Consider the following 22,849-nt stretch of genomic DNA (forward strand, 5'->3'; position numbering starts at 1 on the left):
GGGGGTTTCTCCCGTAGCCCGTCTTGGGGTTGTACGATGTGACCAAAGAACTCCTTCGAGCTCATCTGCCCATCGTCCATTTTTGGCTTCTAAGCGCTTTTTTAACCCGTCAAGGACGGTTTTGTTAATGGTCTCTGCCTGGCCGTTACATTGTGGATATCTAGGAGTTGACTTGTTCAGCCGTATCTTCCACTTCTTGCAGAATGCTTCAACTCGGGTAGAGATGAACTGAGATCCGTTGTCTGTTACGATTTCGTAAGGGACCCCGTGCCTGGTGATAATGTTCTTCCATACGAAGCTCTCGACTTGTACGTCTTTGATACTTGCGTAGGATTCTCCTTCTACCCACTTCGAAAAGAAATCCGTAAGGACCAAAAGGAAGAATTTCTGTTTTGAATTGTGTAAAGGTCCGACGATATCCATGGACCATCGCATAAAGGGATACGGAGATGAAATGGACGAGAGGACCTCCGAAGGTTGATAGATGGTGGGCGCGTGCCTTTGGCATTTTTCGAATTTTCGTGCAAATTTCTCGCAGTCTTTGATCATAGTTGGCCGGTAATAACCGTGGCGTTTTATTTTGACTGCGAGTGACCTTCCACCGGAGTGGTTTCCGCACGATCCGGAATGGACCTCTTCCATCACTTTTCTCGCTTTCTCTCCCTCGGCGCAGGTCATGAGTGTGCCGGAGAATCTCCATTTGTAGATTTCTCCCTCTACCGTTACATATCGTGCGGCTTGGGTTTTAGTTTTGCGTGCCGCCCATTTCTCGGCGGGCAGCGTTTCGTTGGCTATGTAGGCTCGGATCGGCTCTAGCCATGGGCTGTCGCAACCGTATTCCGGCTGATCCATCTTTCCTTCTGGTGGATCTTCGATTTCCTCCGCATCTTCGATTTGTCCCCAAATCAGATTGGAGATCACCGGCGGTCCGATGCTCGGATGTTCAATGAATTACACGGGGATTACCCGTTTTAGTCCTGGATCCGAGCTTGACGCGAGCGCGGCCAAGGCATCTGCCTGGGTGTTTTTCGAGCGAGGAATTCTAGTGAGGGCGAAGTGGTTGAAGTCTTGGGCCAGGTCCTGGACGAGTTTTAGATATGCGTCCATTCTTTCGTCCCTTGCCTCGTATTCTCCGATGTATTGATTTGCGACTAACTGAGAATCGCAGTAAGCGTGGATGTTGCAAATCTTCAGCCCATGGGCTAGTCGTAATCCTGCAATTAGTGCTTCATATTCAGCCTCGTTGTTTGATGCATGGAATTCTAACCGAAACGAATGCTCCAAGATTTCCCCGGTGGGCGACGTGAGCCGAATCCCAATTCCGGATCCTTGTTTGGACGATGATCAATCGACGTGAAGAACCCAAGTTGAATCTGGTTCCGTGTTTGTCATATCCCCCGTGGGCAATTCTACTAAGAAATCCGCCAGCACCTGAGATTTTGCGCAGGTTCTTGGGCGGTACTCGACATCGTACTCGCTCAGTTCGATTGCCCATTTCGCGAGCCATCCTGACTGACTCGGACTGTGCAGAACCGTGCACAGGGAAAGATGGTGAGAATCACTATGGTATGAGATTGGAAATATGGCCTGAGCTTTCTCGCCAATGTTACAACAGCGAATGCTAGTTTTTCCATCAAGGGGTACCGCGTCTCAGCGTCCAGCAAGGTTTTACTTATGTAAGAGATTGGTTTTTGTTCACCGCGTTCTTCTCTGATCAAAACGCCACTTACTGCTGTTGCGGAGACCGCGATGTATAAGAATAGAGGTTCTACCTCTACTGGTTTTGCAAGAACAGGAGGAGTGGCTAGGTAACGCTTCAGCTGTTGGAAAGCCTTTTCGCACTCTTCCGACCATTCGAACTTTTTTTCTCTTTCAACGTGTAGTAGAAAAGCAGGCACTTGTCCGTCGAACGTGAGATGAAACGGTTCAAAGCTGCGACCCTTCCGGTTAGCCTTTGGACTTCTCGTTTTCTCTTTGGTGAGACCATTTCTATCAGTAAGTTTATCTGTTTGGGGTTGGCCTCATTCCCGCGACACGTGACCAGATAACCGAGAAACTCTCCTGATGCGACTGTGAACCTACATTTTGTCGGGTTTAGTTTCATGTTATGTAGGTTCAGCCTTGCGAAGCACTCTTCCAAGTGGGATACGTGGTCGTGTTTTTCAAGGGATTTTACGAGCATGTCATCGATGTACACTTCCATAGTCTTTCCGAGCTGTTCGGAAAACATTCGATTGACAAGTCGCTGGTAAGTAGCACCCGCATTCTTGAGACCGAAAGGCATTACCTTGTAGCAATACATTCCACGGTCGGTGATGAATGCGGTCTTCTCGCGATCGTCGGGATTCATCATGATTTGATTGTACCCCGAGAAGGCGTCCATGAATGACAAAAATTCATTCCCTGCTGTTGCTTCGACCAGTCGGTCAATGTGCGGAAGTGGGAAGCTATCTTTTGGATAGGCCTTGTTGAGATCGGTGAAGTCGACGCATACTCGCCATTTGCCGTTTTTCTTTTTCACCACGACGGGATTGGCGAGCCAATCCAGGTATCTGACTTCTATTATTGACCCTACTTTGAGGAGTTTCTCAACTTCCTCGTTTACCGCGTTAGCACGCTCTAGTCCTAGCTTCCGTCTTTATTGTTTTACGGGTTTGTAGGTCGGGTCAATGTTGAGTTTGTGACATGTTATGCCGATGTCGATTCCTGGCATATCCTCCGCGGCCCAAGCGAACGTATCAAGGTTCTTTTTAAGACAACCATGAGCTCTGTTCTCAATGGTTCGCAGAGGTTGGCTCCGATCTCGAAGCATCGTTCTGGGCGGGATTCGTCGAGACAGACCGAGATTACCGGTTCGCAAGTTAGTTTGCGCTTCCCTTCTAGAGCTTCGAACCTCTATGACTGCCAGAAGACTTCTGAGTCTTGTTCTGGGGCGCCCTCGTCGAGAGTCAGCTTGCCTTTTCTTCTTCTGGGAAGCTTCGATCGCAAAGTTCTTTCTTTTTAACTCAGCAGCAAAACATACTTGTGACATCATGTGGTCTCCTTGAATTGTTTCTATTCAATGAGGGGTCGGAAATTTAAGGCATAGGTGGAATGTCGGTGGGATCGCTCTCATGGAATTCAGCCATGGGGTTCCAATGATTACATTGTACGATGTTGGGCTATCGAGGACCAAGAATTCCGTGATTTTTACGATGCTCCCAGCTTTAACCAAGAGGTTGATTGAGCCGAGGGTCATAGTAGCGTCTCCTAAGAGTCCAAAAATTGGACTAGGACCTTCCGTGATGGCGCACAGGTCGATTTCCATTCTCTCGAGGGTGCTTTTAAAGATAATGTTGGCCGAGAATCCGGTGTCGACCAACACTCTTGCTACGTCGATTTCCTGGATGGTCAGTTCGATGTCAAGGAGATGGTTGTGAGGTTTGACCTAGTCGGCCGTTGCTCTGTCCTTGAAAGAGACGACATCGTGAGCTATTGGAGCGGACATCTTGTATCTTTAATCGTTTGTGATTTTTGAGTTAGAGAATTCGACCCCCCCCCCCCTCCTTCTAGCGTCAAACTGTGGGAACCGAAATTCACACCATCGATTTTAATGAATAAGTATGGAGGAAAACCAAGAAAACCCGATTTTCCCTGAAGGTCTGAATTCTCTGTGTAATCACTTTCAGAACGTAAAAAGATAGATAGCAAGATAAAGATAAGTAGTCACTCGGAGGCGTTTTATTAATGAAATAGTATGAATACAAGACTTCTCCGAGAGGAGTAGAGATATGCTAACTAGACAAAAGTAGAACAAAAAGGCGCCAAAACGTTCTAAGCATTGCCTTGCTAGTCTAACCACCTAAGTTCTAAGTTCCCTAAGCTAAGTCTAAATTCTCGGATCCCTTTTCTTCTGCTCCAGTTCTCCTTATATAGTTTTTTAGGTCGGTGGCCCATTTATTCCTTTGCCTTTGGGCCCAAATTTATCTCTTTTGGGAATATTCCATTTTTCGTCGATCTTTGTAGTTATCCTCGAATCTTGATATTTATCTTCGGAAACTTAACGTGTATCCTACTTCCGCGAGTTAGGATAAACCGTCATAACTCCCATTGGGCTCGGGTCCCTTCTAAATCGTAGATCGGCCTCTAGACACGTTTTGATCCTCTCGGGCCATTTTTAGGCCTTCGGGCTTTTCTACGATTTTAGTCGTAAAACTTCGAGAGTAACTCAGATCGAGACGAAACGAGAAGTATATGATCCAAAAGTCTGATATCACAACTATACGGAGGACACGAGAGTCGAAACGAGTCACACTGGCAGGGATTGGATTGTCCCCACCCTAGAGCGAGGTGAACCGGGCGCGGATTGTCCTCGCCCATGGGCGAGGTGACCGTGGTGCTGCTCGTCCTCGCCCATGGGCGAGGTGACCTTGGTGATGGTCGTCCTCGCCCATGGGCGAGGTGACCGTGGTGCTAGTCGTCCTCGCCCATGGGCGAGGTGAACTTAGTGATGGTCGTCCTCGCCCATGGGCTTGGTGATGGTCGTCCTCGCCCATGGGCGAGGTGATCATGGTACTGGTCGCCCTCGCCCATGGGCGAGGTGACCTTGTGAGAACGGTTCGGCTCTCGGGTCTTGACCTGTCACTTTTCGTACCGATCTTTCCGGAGACCCTCGTCCATAAGTATTTGTATTCTTCCGATCTCTCTTTTGAGAAGTCTTTCGTGAAGAATTTGCTAAAATGATAATCTTAGCCATTGATTTCGAGATAACTGTTTTCGACCCCAACAAAATTCTACTGGGAAGAGAAGGAAAAAATATGGAGTCTACAGAGATGATCAAGGATGTGTAAGAGATGTGGATGGATACATCATCAATGTGTCCAAGGATGATATCAGAAAGCTAATGGAAAGAGCTTCGAGAGATGAGCACAGCTACATATGTCTTCCAGAACAAGCTAGCTCATTCACACAGACCAAACTGGTACCAGAGATCTACACCAAGGACGAGATCAATGAGATGTTCTATGGAGTCTGTGGAGCCCAAGAAAAGAATGAAGGTGATTTCCAGATGAAACTTGATGGTGTCTACTATCCACTGAAAGATAGCATCAGTTGGTTAACTACATGCATGGAGGAGATGAGGCAAGACATAGCTAACATTCAGCATGCAGCCAAAAAACATAGACCAGCATCGAACGACAGACACTACTCAACATCGATCGACGACGACCCAAAGACCTCAAACTCGATGAAGTCTCAACCAGATTTTCACACCAGAGCAAAGATTGATCAGTTGGTAGAAGAGATCTACAGAACTCTGGAAACTACAGCAGAGAGGCTTGATAGGAGATGTGATGACATCTATTTCCCAATGGACCTTTGCATGAGTGCTTTGACTTCTTAGGTAGAAACAATACAGATATAATTGGTGGAGATTCAGAGTTACATTGCCCGTCGACCAGAAGCATCAGCATCGACCGACAGACGCAACAACAAATCGACCGACATTCCTAGACAGACATCGGTCGACGAAGCTACAAACCGAGGCAGCCTAGTACCAAAGGTGACATCAGACATGTCTGATACACACAACCATGGAGAGGAGACCTCAGCTGACACTTACGCCACACTTATGAGACATCAGTTCAACCTTGAGAGTCTTGGAGATAGATTGCAGAAGATAGAAAACACAACTGCAACAATGAAGGAAAAATGGCGCAGAGGAGATGAAGCAATGCGAGACTTCACTGGTAGATGGTTCAACAAGCGCATCGAACAGATGGACACTTGTTTCCCAGCAAGTTCAAGCTTTCAACACTACTAGCCAAATTACCTCCAAAGTCAAGCTAAATGACTATAACAAAGCGTTGAGTGGGAGGCAACCCACTATTAGGTCATAAAAAAACAAAAAAAAAAGATCCGAGTAGACGATTGCCATGAGTATCGACAGACAAAACACTGCTGACATCGATCGACAGAACATCACCTGCCGCGGCCGATATCAACACATTTACATCGATGGACATCCATTACGGTCTGGTATATCGTTCTAACTTGTTACATTGAGTCCTTATGATTTAGTTATTCATGAGTCTTATTAAATTGTTTTCAAAAAAAAAAGTTTTTATTGAGTCAAGAAGGGGATGATGAAATTATTGATTTTACTTGTTATCTAACCACACCATTCTAGACTTACTAGTTGCAGATAGTACTAAAGATACTAAAGTGGATCAACCTGTCAACTATGTTACACTTGCTAAGAGTGTTTGAAGGAACCAAAGCTGACCTCCAACCTAATTGAGCTCAACTCTGCTTTTCTTGGGGCTTGGTATACATGGGATCGGATTCTTCAAGCAAGTCTGGAAGGTAAAGCCTTCTGTAGATTTATCACCCTCTCTCTCTATTTTCAAAATATAGATAGAAATTATAGATATAGTAAAAAAAAGAGTATATATATATATTATATATTAATTAGGAAGGGATTCGAACAGGACTTGGTGGCTACAACCATTAAAGCTTGCTTCATAAGAATTCTATAGGTAAAGGATTAGAACATGACTTGGTAGCTACAACCATTAAGGCTTGCTTCACAAATAATCCGAGGATATAGGTCAAAATGAAGTGAACAGGATTTGGTGGCTACAACCATTAAAGCTTGATTCATGGAAGCCTGTCCAGTCTTGGTAAATGATCTTGCAATATAAGCACACTTTGACTAAGAGAGAGAATTAGTAGAGAGAGGATATGAACTATTGTTTACCTGCAGGTCCAGATACTTGTTTGAGCATCCTTGCATCCTGTGATCGATACCCCCAAGGTAAAGCCTACACTTTATTTATGCGAGAATTGAGGTTGGTAGAGGGGATTGTCAGACATGATTTGCTAAGTTGTTGACTAGATGAACTTGGTTGCTAGACTAAGATATGGTATAGTGTGCTTCTGAAACTAGGACTGTCTAAGGTGTTCATTCTAAGTTTAAGATTATATGAGTCCCTGCTGTTTTCAAACCTCTTTCAGAGAGACTGCCTATGTGTTTTGCTTGAGGACAAGCAAAAAGGTAAGTCTGGGAGAGTTGATAGACCATGGATTTGACCCACTTTTACCCATGGTTTATAAGTGTTTTAACTACTAATTATTATATTATAGAGTCTATTTAGAATATTTATAGGATCATGAGTGATTTGGAGGAAAGTGATGATTTTGGAGTATTTTGGAGATATTTGGAGTAAGCACCCGAGATGACCATCGAGATCGACCATCGGTCGACATTGAAGAGGAATAATCGATCGATGTTTACATCTTGACATCGATCGACAGCGAAGCGCGCAGAAAGACCGTTTGGTCTCAGCCGACTTAGAGCCCAGGTCTTCACCAATTTACAAGATTACCCCTGACGAGTTTTAACCTAATTATATAAGCTTTGCCAGCATGTTAAAGGCAAAGTGTGCTTTCTTGTTTTGCTGATTTTACAGCAAAGGTTTTCTAGGATTTTTAGTAGATTGGAGAGAAGATCCAAAAAGATTTGTGATTGGAACTCCATTGACATCTAATTATTTATTTATGCAGTTTTACCTTATTGCTTGACCATGTCTGAGTAGTTCACTTGTTAGATTTTAGGGTTTAAATAGGTTATGAGGGATTAGCCACAACTATAGATTGCTAAGTTGTGATATTCATCATTAGGATTGTCATTAATGCATGTTTCTAGATTAGCTACCTAGAACTTGCCCTAGGAATTGTAAACATAAGCGATAGCTTGCATCTCACCCTGAATCCATCCTAACTAACCTAAGACTTGCTAGAATAAGCAATAGCTGATCTAGTAAGCCTAGTGGGCATATTCAATCCGCGCATTAACGCTTGACCAAGAGCGTCGATCAATATTCCTATCAAATAATCGGTCGACGTTTCATCACGTGTATCGATTGATATTCCTATAGAATAATCGATCGACACTGGTCAATAGACAAACCTAGAAAGCGAAAGCCTAAGGGTTTGCTATTAAGTGTTGAGCTCTATAATATCATGCATACAACTTATTAGGCATCTGTAGGATTATAGTCCTGATTTCCTGAATAAAAACCCTAAGTCTAGCTATTTTCATTTAAGTACAAAAACCCCAATCAATCAATCGACCAATTACTTGCTCACAAACCTGCAACTTTACATTTAAATCATTAAACAACCTAGCTTAACTAATCTTATTAGATTTATTAGGTTCCCTAGCTCTCTGTGGATTTGATCCCTAAGTACTACAACTGAACCTCTTATTTGAGAGAGTAATTCACTCCTTAGGGTAATTTGAGTGATATCAAACCTCAGGGTTCCAAAGCTGAATTAAGGAAGAAGCTAGAACCCCTTGCGGCCTAAGGCGCATCGGGGTTACTACAACTTCAAGAACCATCGGGTTCCCACATGGCCTCAGGGTCCAAATCACAATCTCAAGAACTTCCGGGTTCCTGACATGATCTCAGGATCAAAAGGAGAACCTCTGAGTTCCCCTATGACCTCAGGGTCCCACCCATGATCTCAGGATCTAAGGGAGAATCTTCGGGTTCCTCCCTACGACCTTCGGGTCCAAACATAATTCCATGATCTAAGTAAGAACCCTAGGGTACCGATACGATCCCAGGATCCAAGGGAAACCCCTAGATTCTCACACGACCTCAGGGTCCAATTACGATCTCAAGAACCTCTGAGTTCCCATATGACCTCCGGGTCCCGAATCTGGTCCCAGGACCTAAAGGAGAACCTCTGGGTTCCCCTACGACCTCCGGGTCCCAAATGCCATCTCAGGATCTGGGAAAAACTTCGGGTTCCCAGATAATCACCGGGTCCTTACACGAACTCCGGTTACGAAAACAATCTCCCGACTCCAAAAGTCCATATTCTAAAAACCAGAAACCTCCGGGTTAAGAGCCCATCTCTCAGATCCTAGCTGTAACCTCCGGGTTCCTAAGCAACCCTCTGGTCCCTGCATAATCTCCAAGTCCGGGGCAACCCCAACATCCACATATGATTTTTAATTGGCTCCGACATCTCTTAGGGCAGGACCCAGGCTCGATTTCCGGAGTACCTACTCCCCGAATCTATGGTCTTGGAAGATGTGCCCTGCTACCTCTCAAGAAGAGAATCGTCGATGAAGACCATGCTTTGAAGACAAACCTAACACGCAGCTAAGAGGCCCGCTACCCGGAAACCAGAACATAATTAAAAATACGAAAGCATTCTTTTTAAAAAGACACCACAGCAGGGCCGGAGTCTGACAAAACAAAAATAAGGCTCGAAGGTCTGAAGATAAGTTTTAAAACCCTCACAGAGGGCGAGTACAACACAAAAGAATCCCTACAAGGGGTTAAGAGTTCAGACAAATACTAAGAATAAGTCAGAGGATCATCAGCAGCAGGCTTCATAGTCTTTTCAGCTTCAGTCTTGCTCGGGATCATTGGCTCTCCTTCGAAGGAAGGAGCGGGTATTCCCATGAACTCAGCCTCAGAGGTCTTCACCATCTTGTACCGCTCCAGTGGTCCCTCAAGATCCCAGCTGTCAGTCTGATGGCTGAGCCATTCCCTCATTAGCTCCCACCGAGTCACCACTATGGCGCCGCTCACCGCCATAGTCTTCTCGACATCAAAGGTCTCTGCAGCGCACCTCAAATCACATATCTCCTCCTCCCGACGCTCTAACTGCTCCCTCAGAGAGACATTCTTCGCCGCAGCCAGCGTCCCAGCCTCATCTTCGTTCGTCACCTTGAGCTTCAAAGCCTTGATCTCCTTCTCCTTGGCTAGAACATAATCCTTCTCCTCGCGCAGCTGAGAAGTCAGAGCAACCAAGTCAGCCCTGAGTGAAGCGTGGTCGTCCATCCTCTCACCGAGGTGGAACAACTGGGACATCGCCTACACGAGAACAAACTGATTGTTAGCAAAAAACAAGATACCAAAAGAAACAAAACGGAGAACAACGTGTTATACCTGGAGAATATTGCTCTGGATGAATTGGATGGAGGCAGAAGAGTCCCCATCCGGTAGAATCACCGGGGTCAAAGGGAACACCTTAGTGTTGAGATTGGCCAAGACAGTGGCTGGGTCACTCAACGACGACGGAGAGACCTTCTAGGTAGATCCCGAAGCCTTAGGCTTCTTTTTAGAAGAAGAAGCTAGAGCAGTCGTGGCCTGACGTTTGTTACTCTCGATGAATTGAACCTCATCATCATTCTCACTAAGGGTAGCCCGCTTGGGAGCAGCCTTCTTCGCCGACATAACCTCCAAGGCCCTTTTGTATTCCGCCAATGCTTCTTCACCTTTGGACCCCGACATGTTACCTGAAGCATGACACTAATACACCTCAGCTAATTGTTCACAATAAACAAGAGGAGAGATAAGAACTTACCCCAAATGCTGCATCGTTCCAACGCTTTTCTGCTCACGAGAAAAGGAACCTAGGGTCGCTCGAGAGGAAGCTTCAACACCCTTTCAGTCGTCCTCCTTCCTAGAGAAGAGCCCACGCAAGGCACGTTCTGCAAAAAGAAACATGAATCATTAGCGTCATGTCGTTGCAAACAACCGTCGCAACTCCCATCACCCACCAGCTGCGCGCCAGACAGAGGAGAACCCTGGAAGATACATGAAAGCAAACTTCTCAGTCTAGCGCCCATCAAAAACCGGGTGCCGCTTCCTCTCCTTCTTCTGAATCTCTTGAAATGGGAGCTCTCTGCCACGAGGATGCAGATGGTATCTCCGTTCTCCACCATTCAAGGGAGAGATAGCATAAGAGTACCAGACCTCGGCGATCCCGATAGTTAGATCTTCGAGACCACCAAGATTCTGCATGGCTATCAATATCCTCCAGGAGGGAGGATTCAGCTGACCCGGGGAGATCTCCAAGGCTTCCGACACTTTCGCCACCATCGAAGGAACTCGATCTCTGAAACCCGATTCAAAAAATCCCTCGTATACAGGGACTTCGTCGACTTCGAAATCCGAGACCCTATCTACGGTGCATTGTGGGAACCAAAATTCACACCGTCGATTTTCGTTTAATTTAGAAAAGTCAAGAAACCCTAACTTTCCCGGAGATCCCGGATTCTCTGCGAGAGCCAACGACAAGTAACCAAATGAATGCGGAAAATACGAAAAGATAACAAAACGAACTCATAGAAAAAGATAGATCTTATTTCGAATCCACGTAAGAGCGTTGCGATCATTACAAGAGATTATAAAAGCTACGGCCGCAAGGGCTGTCAGCGAATTAATTAGTTCTAGCAACCTAAAACCTTAAACCTAGTTAAGTCGCAGCTCGATAACATAAGACGAAAAAGATACGAAAACGTTTTTGATTGATTTCGGACTGAACCTTATGAAAGGCTGTCTACGTACCCCTTTTGAGGATCAAGCTGAACGTAGTTCGATTGAAAGAGTAGAACAAGAGATCAAACTGCCTGGGCGAGTTCGTCTTGTAATAGAGTGCCAGTCATAGAAACAAAACATGTCGAGAATAATACTTAAAAGTTTCTAACACTACAAGAAAAATCAGCATCAGTAGCATCCGAAAAATGCTATCATAAGGTTTTCGTAGCGTTTTTGTAAACGCTCTGACAGCCGTACCTATGGTAACCCCCCCCCTTTATCGTAGCACATTTTCGTGTGCTATAAAAAATATATATATTGTACTGTTTATTATGTACTATATTAAACCTTTTTAATAACACCTTATTTTAGCTATTATATTATTTTCTATGGCGTTTTATTTTGTCATAACGTAATCTATAATGACATATTTTCAATGCTATGAAAATTAAAATTGATTGCTGACAAAAATAAAATAAAAATAAAAATGATTATTATTATTAGTTTTGAGATTTAATTTGGTTTAATATTAAAAATGGGGTTTCAACTGATTTCGATATATAAATTAAACCGGTTTATAAATGATTTTGGTTTATATTAAAAATTTGGTTTACAATCGGTTTATAAATTAAACCAGATTACAAAAAATTTCGGTTAACAAATTAAACCAGTTTACATACAAACCGAGTTTAAAAACAAAATCTAAAAAACCCTAACTCCTTCCCACCGCCTCCTCCGCACTTCCTCCCCCGCTCTACCTCCTCCGCCGCACAACCTCTATCTATGAAACCCAGTTTCCAAAAACCTAACTTTAAGCCGCTACTCTCTCCTCCTTTCATGGTCGTCATAGCCGCCATCTCCATCACTACAGAGCTCCGACTTCACCTCTTCTCTCTTCTCTCCGTCTCCTGATGTTCTTCATCTTCTGTTTATCCCTGAAACCCAGATTTCAAAACACAAAAATAAAAAGATTCAAACTTTCATGGCAAATCCTTTCCATCAGCTTTCTATACCAAAAAACGGTGACAAAACCAGAATCAAAAGAGAGAGAGAGAGAGAGAGAGAGAGAGAGAGAGAGAGAGAGAGACTAGACGATATTCCAACTGAAACAAGGTGGAGATGGAGACAGGTGACGACGTTTTGTTTTTTTTTTTTTTTGTGTCTCCGGAGAGGAGAGAGGGTAACGATGGATATGTGAGCAGAGGCGTTGATGTGTTTTTGTGACGACGTAATGGTTCCAAAAGGAGCGTGGTGGTGAAGCTTATCAACGGTGGTTGGAGAGACAGAGGGGTTTCTTAGAAGAAGATGTGAGGAGCTCACCAGAGAAAAGAAGATTGCAGATGACGAGATATGAGAGATGAAGAGACGAGACAGAAGAGGATTCTGAGAAAATTGATAATTTAGTTTGAGATCTGTGAAAAAGAATTGCAGAGGTCGTGAGGGAAAGAGAGAAAAAAAATTAATATAATTATATGCCGTTGGATTGAAACCTATCAAGATAGAGATTGATATCTTAGCTATCATCGCCATTCTTTCCTATTGGTCAAATCTGTTTCCTCTTATTATTTTTTAAACACACTCTGTTTCCTCATTATTTTTTTCTTAATTATACTCATTTAAAAAAAAAAAAATTATATAAATCTAGTTTATAAATTCGTTTTAGTTTATAAATTTAGTATTTTTTATATTTTGTTATTTATAATTTAGTTATAATTTATGGTCTAGTACTTAGAGTTTGAAGTAAAATATTTAGAGTTTAGGAAATAGGCTTTGGAGTTTATACTCTAATAAACACACAAGTAAAAAAAAAAAAACAGAATTATTACATTAATATAAAGTTTAAATTTTAGATTACTTATGTGTTTGATATATAGTATCAAAGTATCATGGTATATGTTTATAATATAGGTTTTGGAATTTAGACTTTGAGTATATATTTTAAAGTTGTTAAGTAAATGTAAAGATTAAATCATTTCAAGTATACACGTATGGTTTAGTGAATTAGAATTTACATGAAAGATTAGATTTTGGAAGCTATAATATATAATAAAAACATTGATTTCTAATTTAAACTTTAGGATTAAAATTATATACTTTAACTTTAAAATAAATGATGATCCACATCGCTGTAAAATGAACCAATAGAAAAAAATGTTAATTTTGAATTTTATGTTTACATGTTAAGTTAATGATCAATTTAAGATTTGGAATTTTGGGAATATTGTTTGGGTTTTGGAAGTAGGGTTTCGGGGTTAGGAGATAGGATTTGAGATTTAATAATAAAATTCATAGTTAAGTTTTCAAAAATAAAAGTTTTTATTCAAATTTAGTGTTTATAATATAAAGTGTAAAGTTTAAATCTAAAGTTTTTAAGTTTGAAGTATATTTGGAGTTTGGGAATAGAAGGGTTTGTGGTTAAGTTTCCACTTTAGGGTTTAGGTTTTGTTTTGTTCTTTTTATTGAAATTTATATTTTTTAAGTTATATACTTTTGTTGTAGTTATAAATTTCTACAAATGTTTATTTTGAAAACTATTGTAAGTTTAGATGTTGGAATTTAGGTCATGGATAGGGTTTAGAACTTGAGGTAAAAATATTATTTTTTGTTTGTCTTTTCTAATTTATTATTAGTGTTCCAAGGTGATTCAAAACCTAAAATTATTTAAAATGAGTACTTTTAGAGTTAGAAATAAAACACTTAAGTAATATGAACTTGTTTTTTTTTTTTTTTTTTTTGGTCAAAAGTAATATGAACTTGTTATCTTTACAATTTTGGCTACTTGTCTTAATATTCAGTATTGCCTTCACACATAGCTCAGGTTCAGTATACAAAACACATACACACGAACAACCATATCCACCGTGTGGTGCTTGAGAGTGTCGGTCCAGATGGGTGATTGTTCTCTTTGCAGGGTCGTTGTTCACCGTGTGGTACACATGAGTGCTCTCTTTGCAGGGTCGTTGTTCTTTGGGTGATTTCGTCGAACAACATTGCCTATATCACGAAGAACTTGAAGGTTTCTTCCTTTCCCAGCAGCATTCTTGTCATCGTCTTCCACTATAACAACATCACCTTCACACAAAACAAAGTTCACATCTTTTAGATTCAAGAACAGAACAGAACTCTCAAAACCCAGAAACAAGAGGTTCATATTTATACATATGAAATTCAACAGAACTCTCAAATTCAATAAGCGGGAGCTCCTGCTCTTAACGCTTGTGATGATACGATTTGGTAAACGTTCTCTTGGCCCAGACCAGAACCAGTCATGACAAGGAACACACCACACACAAAGATGAACAAGTAAAAGAGACTTAGACCTTCTTCCCTCTACCCTGCTCTTGTTAGTGTTCAAAATACCAAAAGTTCTCAGCTTTACGCAAACGAACAACATAAAAGCATACTACTAGAGTCTACAAACGATGAAGATGATCGCCGAACATTAAGCATTTGCCAAGTTCATTTAAATTTCCTTCTGACCATCCAAACGATGAAAAGTCTACAAAAGAGTCTACTAGAGTCTAAATATGTTTCCAGCTTTAATTTACTAAACAAATCCATGTAATGCATTTTCTTCAATCTGTAAGCAAATTTTTCAAGACAGATAAAATCTCAAAAAGAACAAACCCATGAAAAAACTTATGAAAGTTTATTAAGAATCAAGTCAAAGCTTACAACTTTTACTTACTAATCCCTTGTTCGATGAATCAATGTTATTGCATCGTTCAGAACAGAGATATGAAACACAGACAAAACACTATGAACAGGAACAGCTCTGGTAAGAACAAAAAGAAAAGTTGTCTTTATATACTGAAACACTCACAAGCTTAATAGCGACAGAGCACGGCAGATTGATGAGGAGAGACACGGCGGTGATGCTCGAGAGTGGACAAGAGGCGCCGCCGTGACCGTGTTCGATTGCGAGTGAGCGGAGACCACAGAGTGGTGGAGAAGGTTAAGGAGCTCCATGCTCCGCCGCTTCCTTCATCTCTTCCTCTTCCCATCAAGACCTCACCCTCCGTTAAAAACCTCCTCCGTCGACGCATCCCTCCGCCGCCTCCACTCCTCTCTCGCATCTGACAGGCGTCTCGATTCCAAGCTCGAGAAAAGGGGAAACACAGAGATGAGACTCGAGGACAGAGACAATGATATGAGAATGGCCATCTACCAAGAAGGATAAGAGTCATCAGCTCTGGTGCCCCCAAATGTGATAATCCAATCTTTATTAGAGACTCTAATAAACAGAAAAATAAATAATTTTTCTTTAATTCGGAAAATACGGAAATGACATAAAACCCTGGGAATAGTTGAAGTATTTACAAGTTGTACCAGGATATAACCTATCGCCCCGATCCGACTCGTTTGTATGGGCAAATCAATTGAACCGAATCGTCTAACCGTGTAACCATACTAACCAAACGAACCAATTCCTCAAAACCAAACCAAAGCTGTCGGTTTTAGCGAACCGTCTCAATGTATTTAGAGATCTAATTTGTGTCAATTTAAAACTCATTTCTCTCATCTTTTTCTTTCTTTCCTCACGAGCGAAAGAAGAACCCTAGTTTCCAAAATCGAGCTTGATTCGGTGAGAATCGGAGATAGAATCCGGTGAAATCTTCCGATTGCGATGGTGGTCGAAACGCAACGGGGTAAAAGGAAGGAGAATCCAACGGAGGAAGAGGGTCCGAGAGTGAAGTTTGCAAAGACGGGCTCCGGAGAAAATGTGGAGAAGACGACGACGGAGGAGAGTGAAACGAGGGCGGTGGAGGTTGTTGAATCGACGGCAAAGACGACGGATGAATCGACGGCAAAGACGACGGATGTCTCGATGGAGATGACTCAGACGACGGATGTCTCGACGGAGAAGATGAGAAAGGACTCGTCTGAGAATACGGCGGAGATGACGGAGCCGTTTAATGTGGTTGCAGAAGCTGCTCCGACGACACTGAACAAAGGTCCTGGAGATGAAGAGAATGAGGAAACCGCTTCCGGAGATGAAGAGAATGAGGAAACCGCTTCTGGATATGAAGTGAATGAGAAAATCGCTTCTCGAGATGAAGTGAATGAGAGTTCTGAAGAAGAACAAGAAAAACCAGATGGAGAGAAGGAGAGTTCTAACCAGGACCATGAAGATTCTGAAGAAGAACCTCCAGATGGAGAGAACGAAGTGAATGCACGTTCGGAAGAAGAACAAGCAAATGGAGAAGGAGAAGAGGAAGCAAACAAGAATGGGAATCCACCTGAACCTCAGGTAACAAATTAACAATGAGTTTGAATTGAAGTCGTAACATATGATTCGAGAGAGGTAGTAAATCGAGTGGGTTAATGTTAGTAATACTAGGAGAACTATTGGAAAAACTGTCAGTTTTGGTATTACTTTGGTATGCGTTAGTATAACTTGAGTATAACTTGGATATAACTTGGATATAACTTGCAGGATTTGGATGGAAATGAGGCACCCGAGGCAATCAAACCAACCATTATGTTCTTCAAGCCATCTGAGTACAGAAATAAAATAAAGCTAGGGACGAGGTGCATGATAGCTAGTGCGATTAAGACACTAAGCAATCTGAAACCGAAGCTGTCTAACGTGGAGTGGAACTGGTTCACGGAGCATCCTCAATTCAGACACATTTTCCACATGAAAAGCGAGAACAACCACAGGGTTCAGGGTATGTGGATGTTGTTGCTGCGTACTGCCGGTTGCGAGAGGCGGAGAGAAGTGTGGTTCATTGTGAATGGCGTTGCCATCCGTTATGGACTGAGGGAACACGGTTTGATATCTGGGCTATTCTGCCACAACTATCCTCTCGGCTACAAAAAGCTTGGTGGGACGAAGTTCTTTGATCGACATTTCGAGGAAGGAGAACTTAGAAGGTTGGAGGATGTTAAGAAGAAGCTCGTGAACATGGGACCCCACAGAGACATACTGAAGATGGCGGTTCTATTTTTCTTAGCTTCTGTTGTTTGCGCGCAAACGAAGGTTGGACACAAGGCTAATCCCGTGTTGGAGGTGTTCCAGAGAGTAGTGGATGATCTTGACTTGTGTAAGTCCTTTCCATGGGGGAGATTCTCTTATGATTACATGCTGAAGGAGATCTCTCACACAATGAAGCATTTTGGGGGGGGGTGGTGAAAGAGGGTACATTATGGCCGCTTCCGGGTTTCTGTGTTCCACTAGAGGTATGCAAAATCCCATTAATGACTTGATTGCTATTGTTATTGACTGATGGGATTTTATAAATGTTGTGTTTAACAGCTTCTTGCATTCGAGGCAATTCCTAAGCTAGGATTGGCATTCAGAGAACCTGTTGAAGAAGCTGATGTCAACTGCCCGAGGATGTGCGAGTCCTCATTCAAACGAAATGGAATGACAGGGGTGTCACTTTCGGCGATAAACAAGGAATTGTCTAACACAACCGTAAGTTTACCTGTGAATTAAAGTAGAACAAGAGTAATACTGTGGTAGAACTAGAGTAATACTGTGGTAGGATTAAAGTAAAACTATGGTAGAACTAGGGTAGAACTAAGGTAGGACTAGATATGGAACTATGGTTGAACTAAGGTAGGACTAGGAACGGAACAATGGTCTCACTAAGGTAGGCGTGTGTTGCTAAGATTCAAAATTAATTGTGTTTGTGACAGGATATCGACAGCATCATCCCCACCAGAACTCCACAAGAAGAAAGGCTCTTAAATGACATTTGGGAAGATGACGACGATGTTTATGATTCTGATATAGCTGTGGACAGTTGGGAGAAGTGTCTGGATGCAGGCTATAAGGTCTTTTTTCAAGACATGCACGACGAGGATGTAGTTGCGCGCCAAAAACAGGCAGAAGCGAGTGAAGCTGCAGGAGGGGATGGAATATAAGCATGTGAGCAGTCGATTCAACTGGGAGATGTTATGAAGTTGGTTAAAAGAACGTTGAAACTGATGAGGACAGTTGACAAGAAGGTTGACCAATTGGATGGGAGATTGGCCCCGCTTGAGGAGTTTGTCAAGGAGGCACAAGCTAAAGCAGTAGAAGAAGAAGCACCAGCACAAGAGAAAGCAAAGAAACATAAACGCGGGAAAAAGTGAAGTAGAGATGCCTCACTTGCTTGGTGTGTGAGAACTTTGTTTTATGTTTTTTATGAAGTAGACAAACGGTGTCTTTTGATGTGTTTCTTGTTTGTGATGTGGATTTAGAACTTTTAACTATGTTATGAAATCTTTGTTGTGGATGCTTTTACTTTTATTGTGTAGGTCGAGTGAGAGTCTAGGAGAGTACCAATTGATAAAGTCTAGGAAATTAGTTTAGGAGAGTACCAATATAATGTGTAGGAAATTAGTTTTTTTAGATTAATGGTTGATGATGAAAGTCTAAACATAGAGTACCAATTGATAAACATAAGAGTGCTTAGCATAACATAAGTTTGAACACATAAACTTACACAAGTCTTAACAAGAGTCCTCTCTCTTAACAAACAAAGACTTGTGTTAACCGAAATAAGAAAAATAGATAGGTAGGAAAGACAAAGTTTTTAGCACATGAACTCAAAACGTGCGAGGTCAAGAATCTCATGGACGGGAGGTCGAGGAAATGAGCCTCTTAAGGTTAGCAATCTCTTCAGCCAACTCTTTCACCCCCCCCCCCCCCCCCCCCCTTTAGGCGCTCCACTTCTTGCTGAACACCAAAAGCCCATGGCTGACGAAAGTGCAACCCATCGTCCTGCACAGTTTCAACCAGAGTGGAAGTCAGTTTCACCATAACACAGTTTCAGCCATTGGATAACAGTTTCACCCATAGATATCCAGAGTATAACACAGTTTCACCCATAGATATCCAGAGTATAACACAGTTTCACCCATAGTATAAACTCAGTTTATCTAAGTTTCCCTTAGTTGGAGAAAAATTACCTCATAATTCTTGCAGGTGAAGTACCTACTCCCAGGCAAGGTATTGAAATCTGATTTGTACTTCGGAGTTGGAGAAACATTCGTCATTATTTCACCACCACATGGGCAACGGGTGGGAATTCCATATTGGGCATCGGCAACGAACCCTAACATGTCGTAGTGTTTCTTCAGCCTCTTCATCTCCTTCATCTCTTCATACGGATGAGTCATGTTCTGTAAAAGGGAAAGAGTAAAACCGTGAATCTTCAGAGAACTTAGAAAGAGAATGGATAAAGAGAGAGAGTGTATGAATGGTGACAGAGAGTTGAAATAGAGAGTGGTGGGGAAGTGAAAAAGTGTCTGGGAAAAGATAGGAAAATACGAGACTCAGATAAAAGAGCAGAGGAAATCTACTTTTTGACCAAAATAATTGGAAATTTTGGCTTTTTTCGTGTAAGCGCGAATTTTTTTTTTATTCTCCCTCCGAAATATTTGCTCTTAGTTATACTGAAGTTTCTGGTTTTACCAATTTTCTTCATAGTTCTATTTTTCGTGATTTCAACATTTTTTAGTTTTACGTATAATTTTAATTTCTAAAGAAAGTTTTACTTGTCATTTTTCTGCATTACCATGTAAGCATAAATGATTAGTGCAATAACATATTTTAAATCATGAAAACTATAGAATACTTTTTTATAAGCTGATCTTATTAACAAAGTGCTCTTTGAAAGACTATATACGATGATATATTTTTCATGAAACAATGAGTTTTTTTATTACGAGGTTTGTAAATATTTGTTATCGTCACTAATGTATTTTGAGAAGCAGTATCTGCTATATAATTTTTGGTGACCGTGTTTCTGTATTAAGACTTATGTAGTTGGGATTTTTCGGATTATGCCGATTTCTATCATAGTTACACCTTGTTATACTAGTTTTCCGCGGTTTTCCAATATATCACTTAAACATAACTGCCAAAACGCTTAAACAGAGGTTGCAAAACAAACACTTTAACTTAGATAATACATGGTTAGAACGCTTAAACATAGAATTCTTCAAACTTTCAAACTTTCGAGTCTATGCCACAAAAGATATACTTAGTTTTACCAATGTTTTCAAAAGCAACATACCAAAAACAGCATACCAAAAGCCAAAACAACACAACAGCAATAAAATCCATACAAGAAGATATAGTTTGATTCACTGGGATTACTACTACGCATTCCAAACAACAGCCAACTGAAACCGAAATTTTGCCTTGGTCGCCTTATGTTTTGTGTCCTTTTACGTCGTTCACCAACAGATGGATTCCTCTTATTCTTTTTTCTTCCCTTCCTCTTGAGGCGATCCGGAGGTATGAGCTGAAGCTGTTTGATGTGATCTTGTACATTCCAATCACACCTGTCCGACACAGAATAAATGGTCTTGTAATAAGCCAATGCCCAAAGTTCCGTCCAGTATTATTTCGAGCACAACTCATGATACTCTATCTTGACATCACGTCGACGACCAGGAGCAGCGTCAACCTCAAGGAAATATAAGTAAGCAGCAAGTCCGTGCAGACAAGGATACTTTTCATAATCATACACCTTGCAGCTACAGCTCTTCTCTATCAAGTTCACAACATAATTCTTCCCATTTTCAGTGTCGGTTACCTCGTACTCAAGCTCATAACTATTAAGCTCACGCACTGGTGTTTTCTCAGCTGTGCTCCATAGGTTATGCAAGTGAATCTCGACAAGAGGAACCAGTTTGGTAACAATCGACCCAGCCACAGAGTCCTTCCGATGTTCATTGAACCAGTCTGAGAACTTTTTGATGATTGTATCCAACAATGGTATTAAGGCATACCTCCTGGCGTCCCTAAAGACGCTGTTTATTGACTCCACACTGTTGCTAGTGTCCAAGTTGTATCTCACACCTGGGAAATAAACCCGAGCCCATGTGCGTTTATCCGTATGCTCCTCCAAATACTTGTACGCTGGAGAAAATCTCACCTTAAAAGATGCGTAAGCAGACTCGAACTCAGCCACCGTGTAACACCTAGCCAACTCCATAAATCTCCATGCGACTACGGCTTTGGTTGTGTTACAAGTATGCCCTCTCACATTCTGAGACAAATGCCATATACAATGGCCATGGTGAGATTGTGGAAACACATTAGCTACAGCCGCGATTAGGCTCTGGTTTCTATCTCTCATAAATACTAATTCAGAAGAGAAAGGTATAGCAGTTTTGAGCATCTCGAAAAACCATGTCCAACTAGCATTATTCTCACCGTCGAGTACACCAAACGCAAGCGGATAATGGTGACAATTAGGATCTTGAGCTTTAACAAATACTAGTACACCACCATATCCATTCTTCAGAAATGTGGCATCGACAACTATCACCTTCCTCATGGCTGCAAAACCTTCAATACAAGCTCCCATAGCTACGAAGAGGTACTTGAACTTATTTGCCTCATCCAACTTCACCCCTGTTTTTGTTCCCGGATTGACATGCTCTAACATATACAAGTAGCTATATAGCATATTGTAGCTCTCTTCCGAACCACCACGCAACCCAGAAATAGCTAGATTTTTTCCTCTCAAGGCTGTGGAGTAGGATATTGTTACACCAAGTTTTAACTTTATAAGATCCATGATATCTTTCGGAACAGGAGTACTTAGTTTTCCAGGATATTCCTCATTCAGAAAAGTTGCAACTAATTCTGCTGAGCCTTTCCTCTTGATGTTGCTGCTTTTACTTTGATTAGAACGAGAGCATGTATGCACACCCGTGTACCTCCTAACTGAAAAAATTTCAGTCTCTGAAATCTTTGCAGCTCGTAAACTCCACTTAGAAGTTGCTTCAAAACATTTTAACACCAATCGTCTCTGGTCCGACTTTTTGATAACATAACGAAAGCATTCACCAAATGCAGCTCTATCGACCACCTCTTGAAGTGCTTTCTTACTTGGAAACTCCTGAAGCTTATATAGGTGGCTGCTCAACATACTTATCTGCAGCCATACCCGTCTCACATGCGATGTTCGTCTCTGCTGCGGTGTCCGTCTCAGCTGCTGTGTCCGTTTCAGCTGCTGTGTCCATTTCAGCTGTGGTGTCTGTCTCTGCTGCAGTGTCTGTCTCTGCTGCAGTGTCTGTCTCCGTTGCGGTGTCCGTATCCGTAAAATCATTCTCTGCATCTATCGGATCCTTCTGTTGATTTGCTTGACCATTTTCTACACACAGAGTTATGACCTTCGGTCCGATTTCATCATAAACATCATCATTTCCCTGCAACACTTCGTAGTTCATACCAAACGAACTTATGCCCACTCTCGACACCTTCTCTAACTGATCTGATCTACTCCACTAACAAAAGAGATCTACGGTTGTCTTTATCAACGGTTGTTAGGAAACCAAACAGATCATCATCATTACGAATAATTTGCTGTTCTTCAGATCCATACACCATCGGCATGCACTTCAATGCCAGATTTACCTTACTTTCATCCAACGCAAGATTTTTATACAACTTTTCTTCTAGCATTACCAAACTTATATCCTCCACTGTTGTCTTCAAGGTTACACAAGAGATCTCCCCTTTGAATTTGAAATAGACGCTCACATATTTCATCATTTTATCCTGCAAGAACAAA

General features: G+C 41.9%; 1 protein-coding gene and 1 long non-coding RNA gene across 2 annotated transcripts; both read right to left on the minus strand.

The window, feature by feature from the left end:
* Positions 1–11,885: 11,885 nt before the first annotated feature.
* LOC125583949 lies at positions 11,886–12,469 on the minus strand. Its single transcript, XR_007320957.1, has 2 exons — positions 12,429–12,469; positions 11,886–12,259 (listed from the first exon to the last, which is right to left on the minus strand). It is a non-coding gene; the product is annotated as an uncharacterized LOC125583949 (long non-coding RNA).
* Positions 12,470–20,665: 8,196 nt separating this feature from the next.
* Positions 20,666–21,850, minus strand: LOC106392917 (protein FAR1-RELATED SEQUENCE 4-like). Its single transcript, XM_013833688.2, has one exon. The coding sequence runs from the start codon at positions 21,848–21,850 to the stop codon at positions 20,666–20,668; it is 1,185 nt and encodes a 394-aa protein (XP_013689142.2).
* Positions 21,851–22,849: the final 999 nt, after the last annotated feature.

Source organism: Brassica napus, chromosome C3 (genome assembly GCF_020379485.1).
Source record: "Brassica napus cultivar Da-Ae chromosome C3, Da-Ae, whole genome shotgun sequence".
NCBI lineage: Eukaryota > Viridiplantae > Streptophyta > Magnoliopsida > Brassicales > Brassicaceae > Brassica > Brassica napus.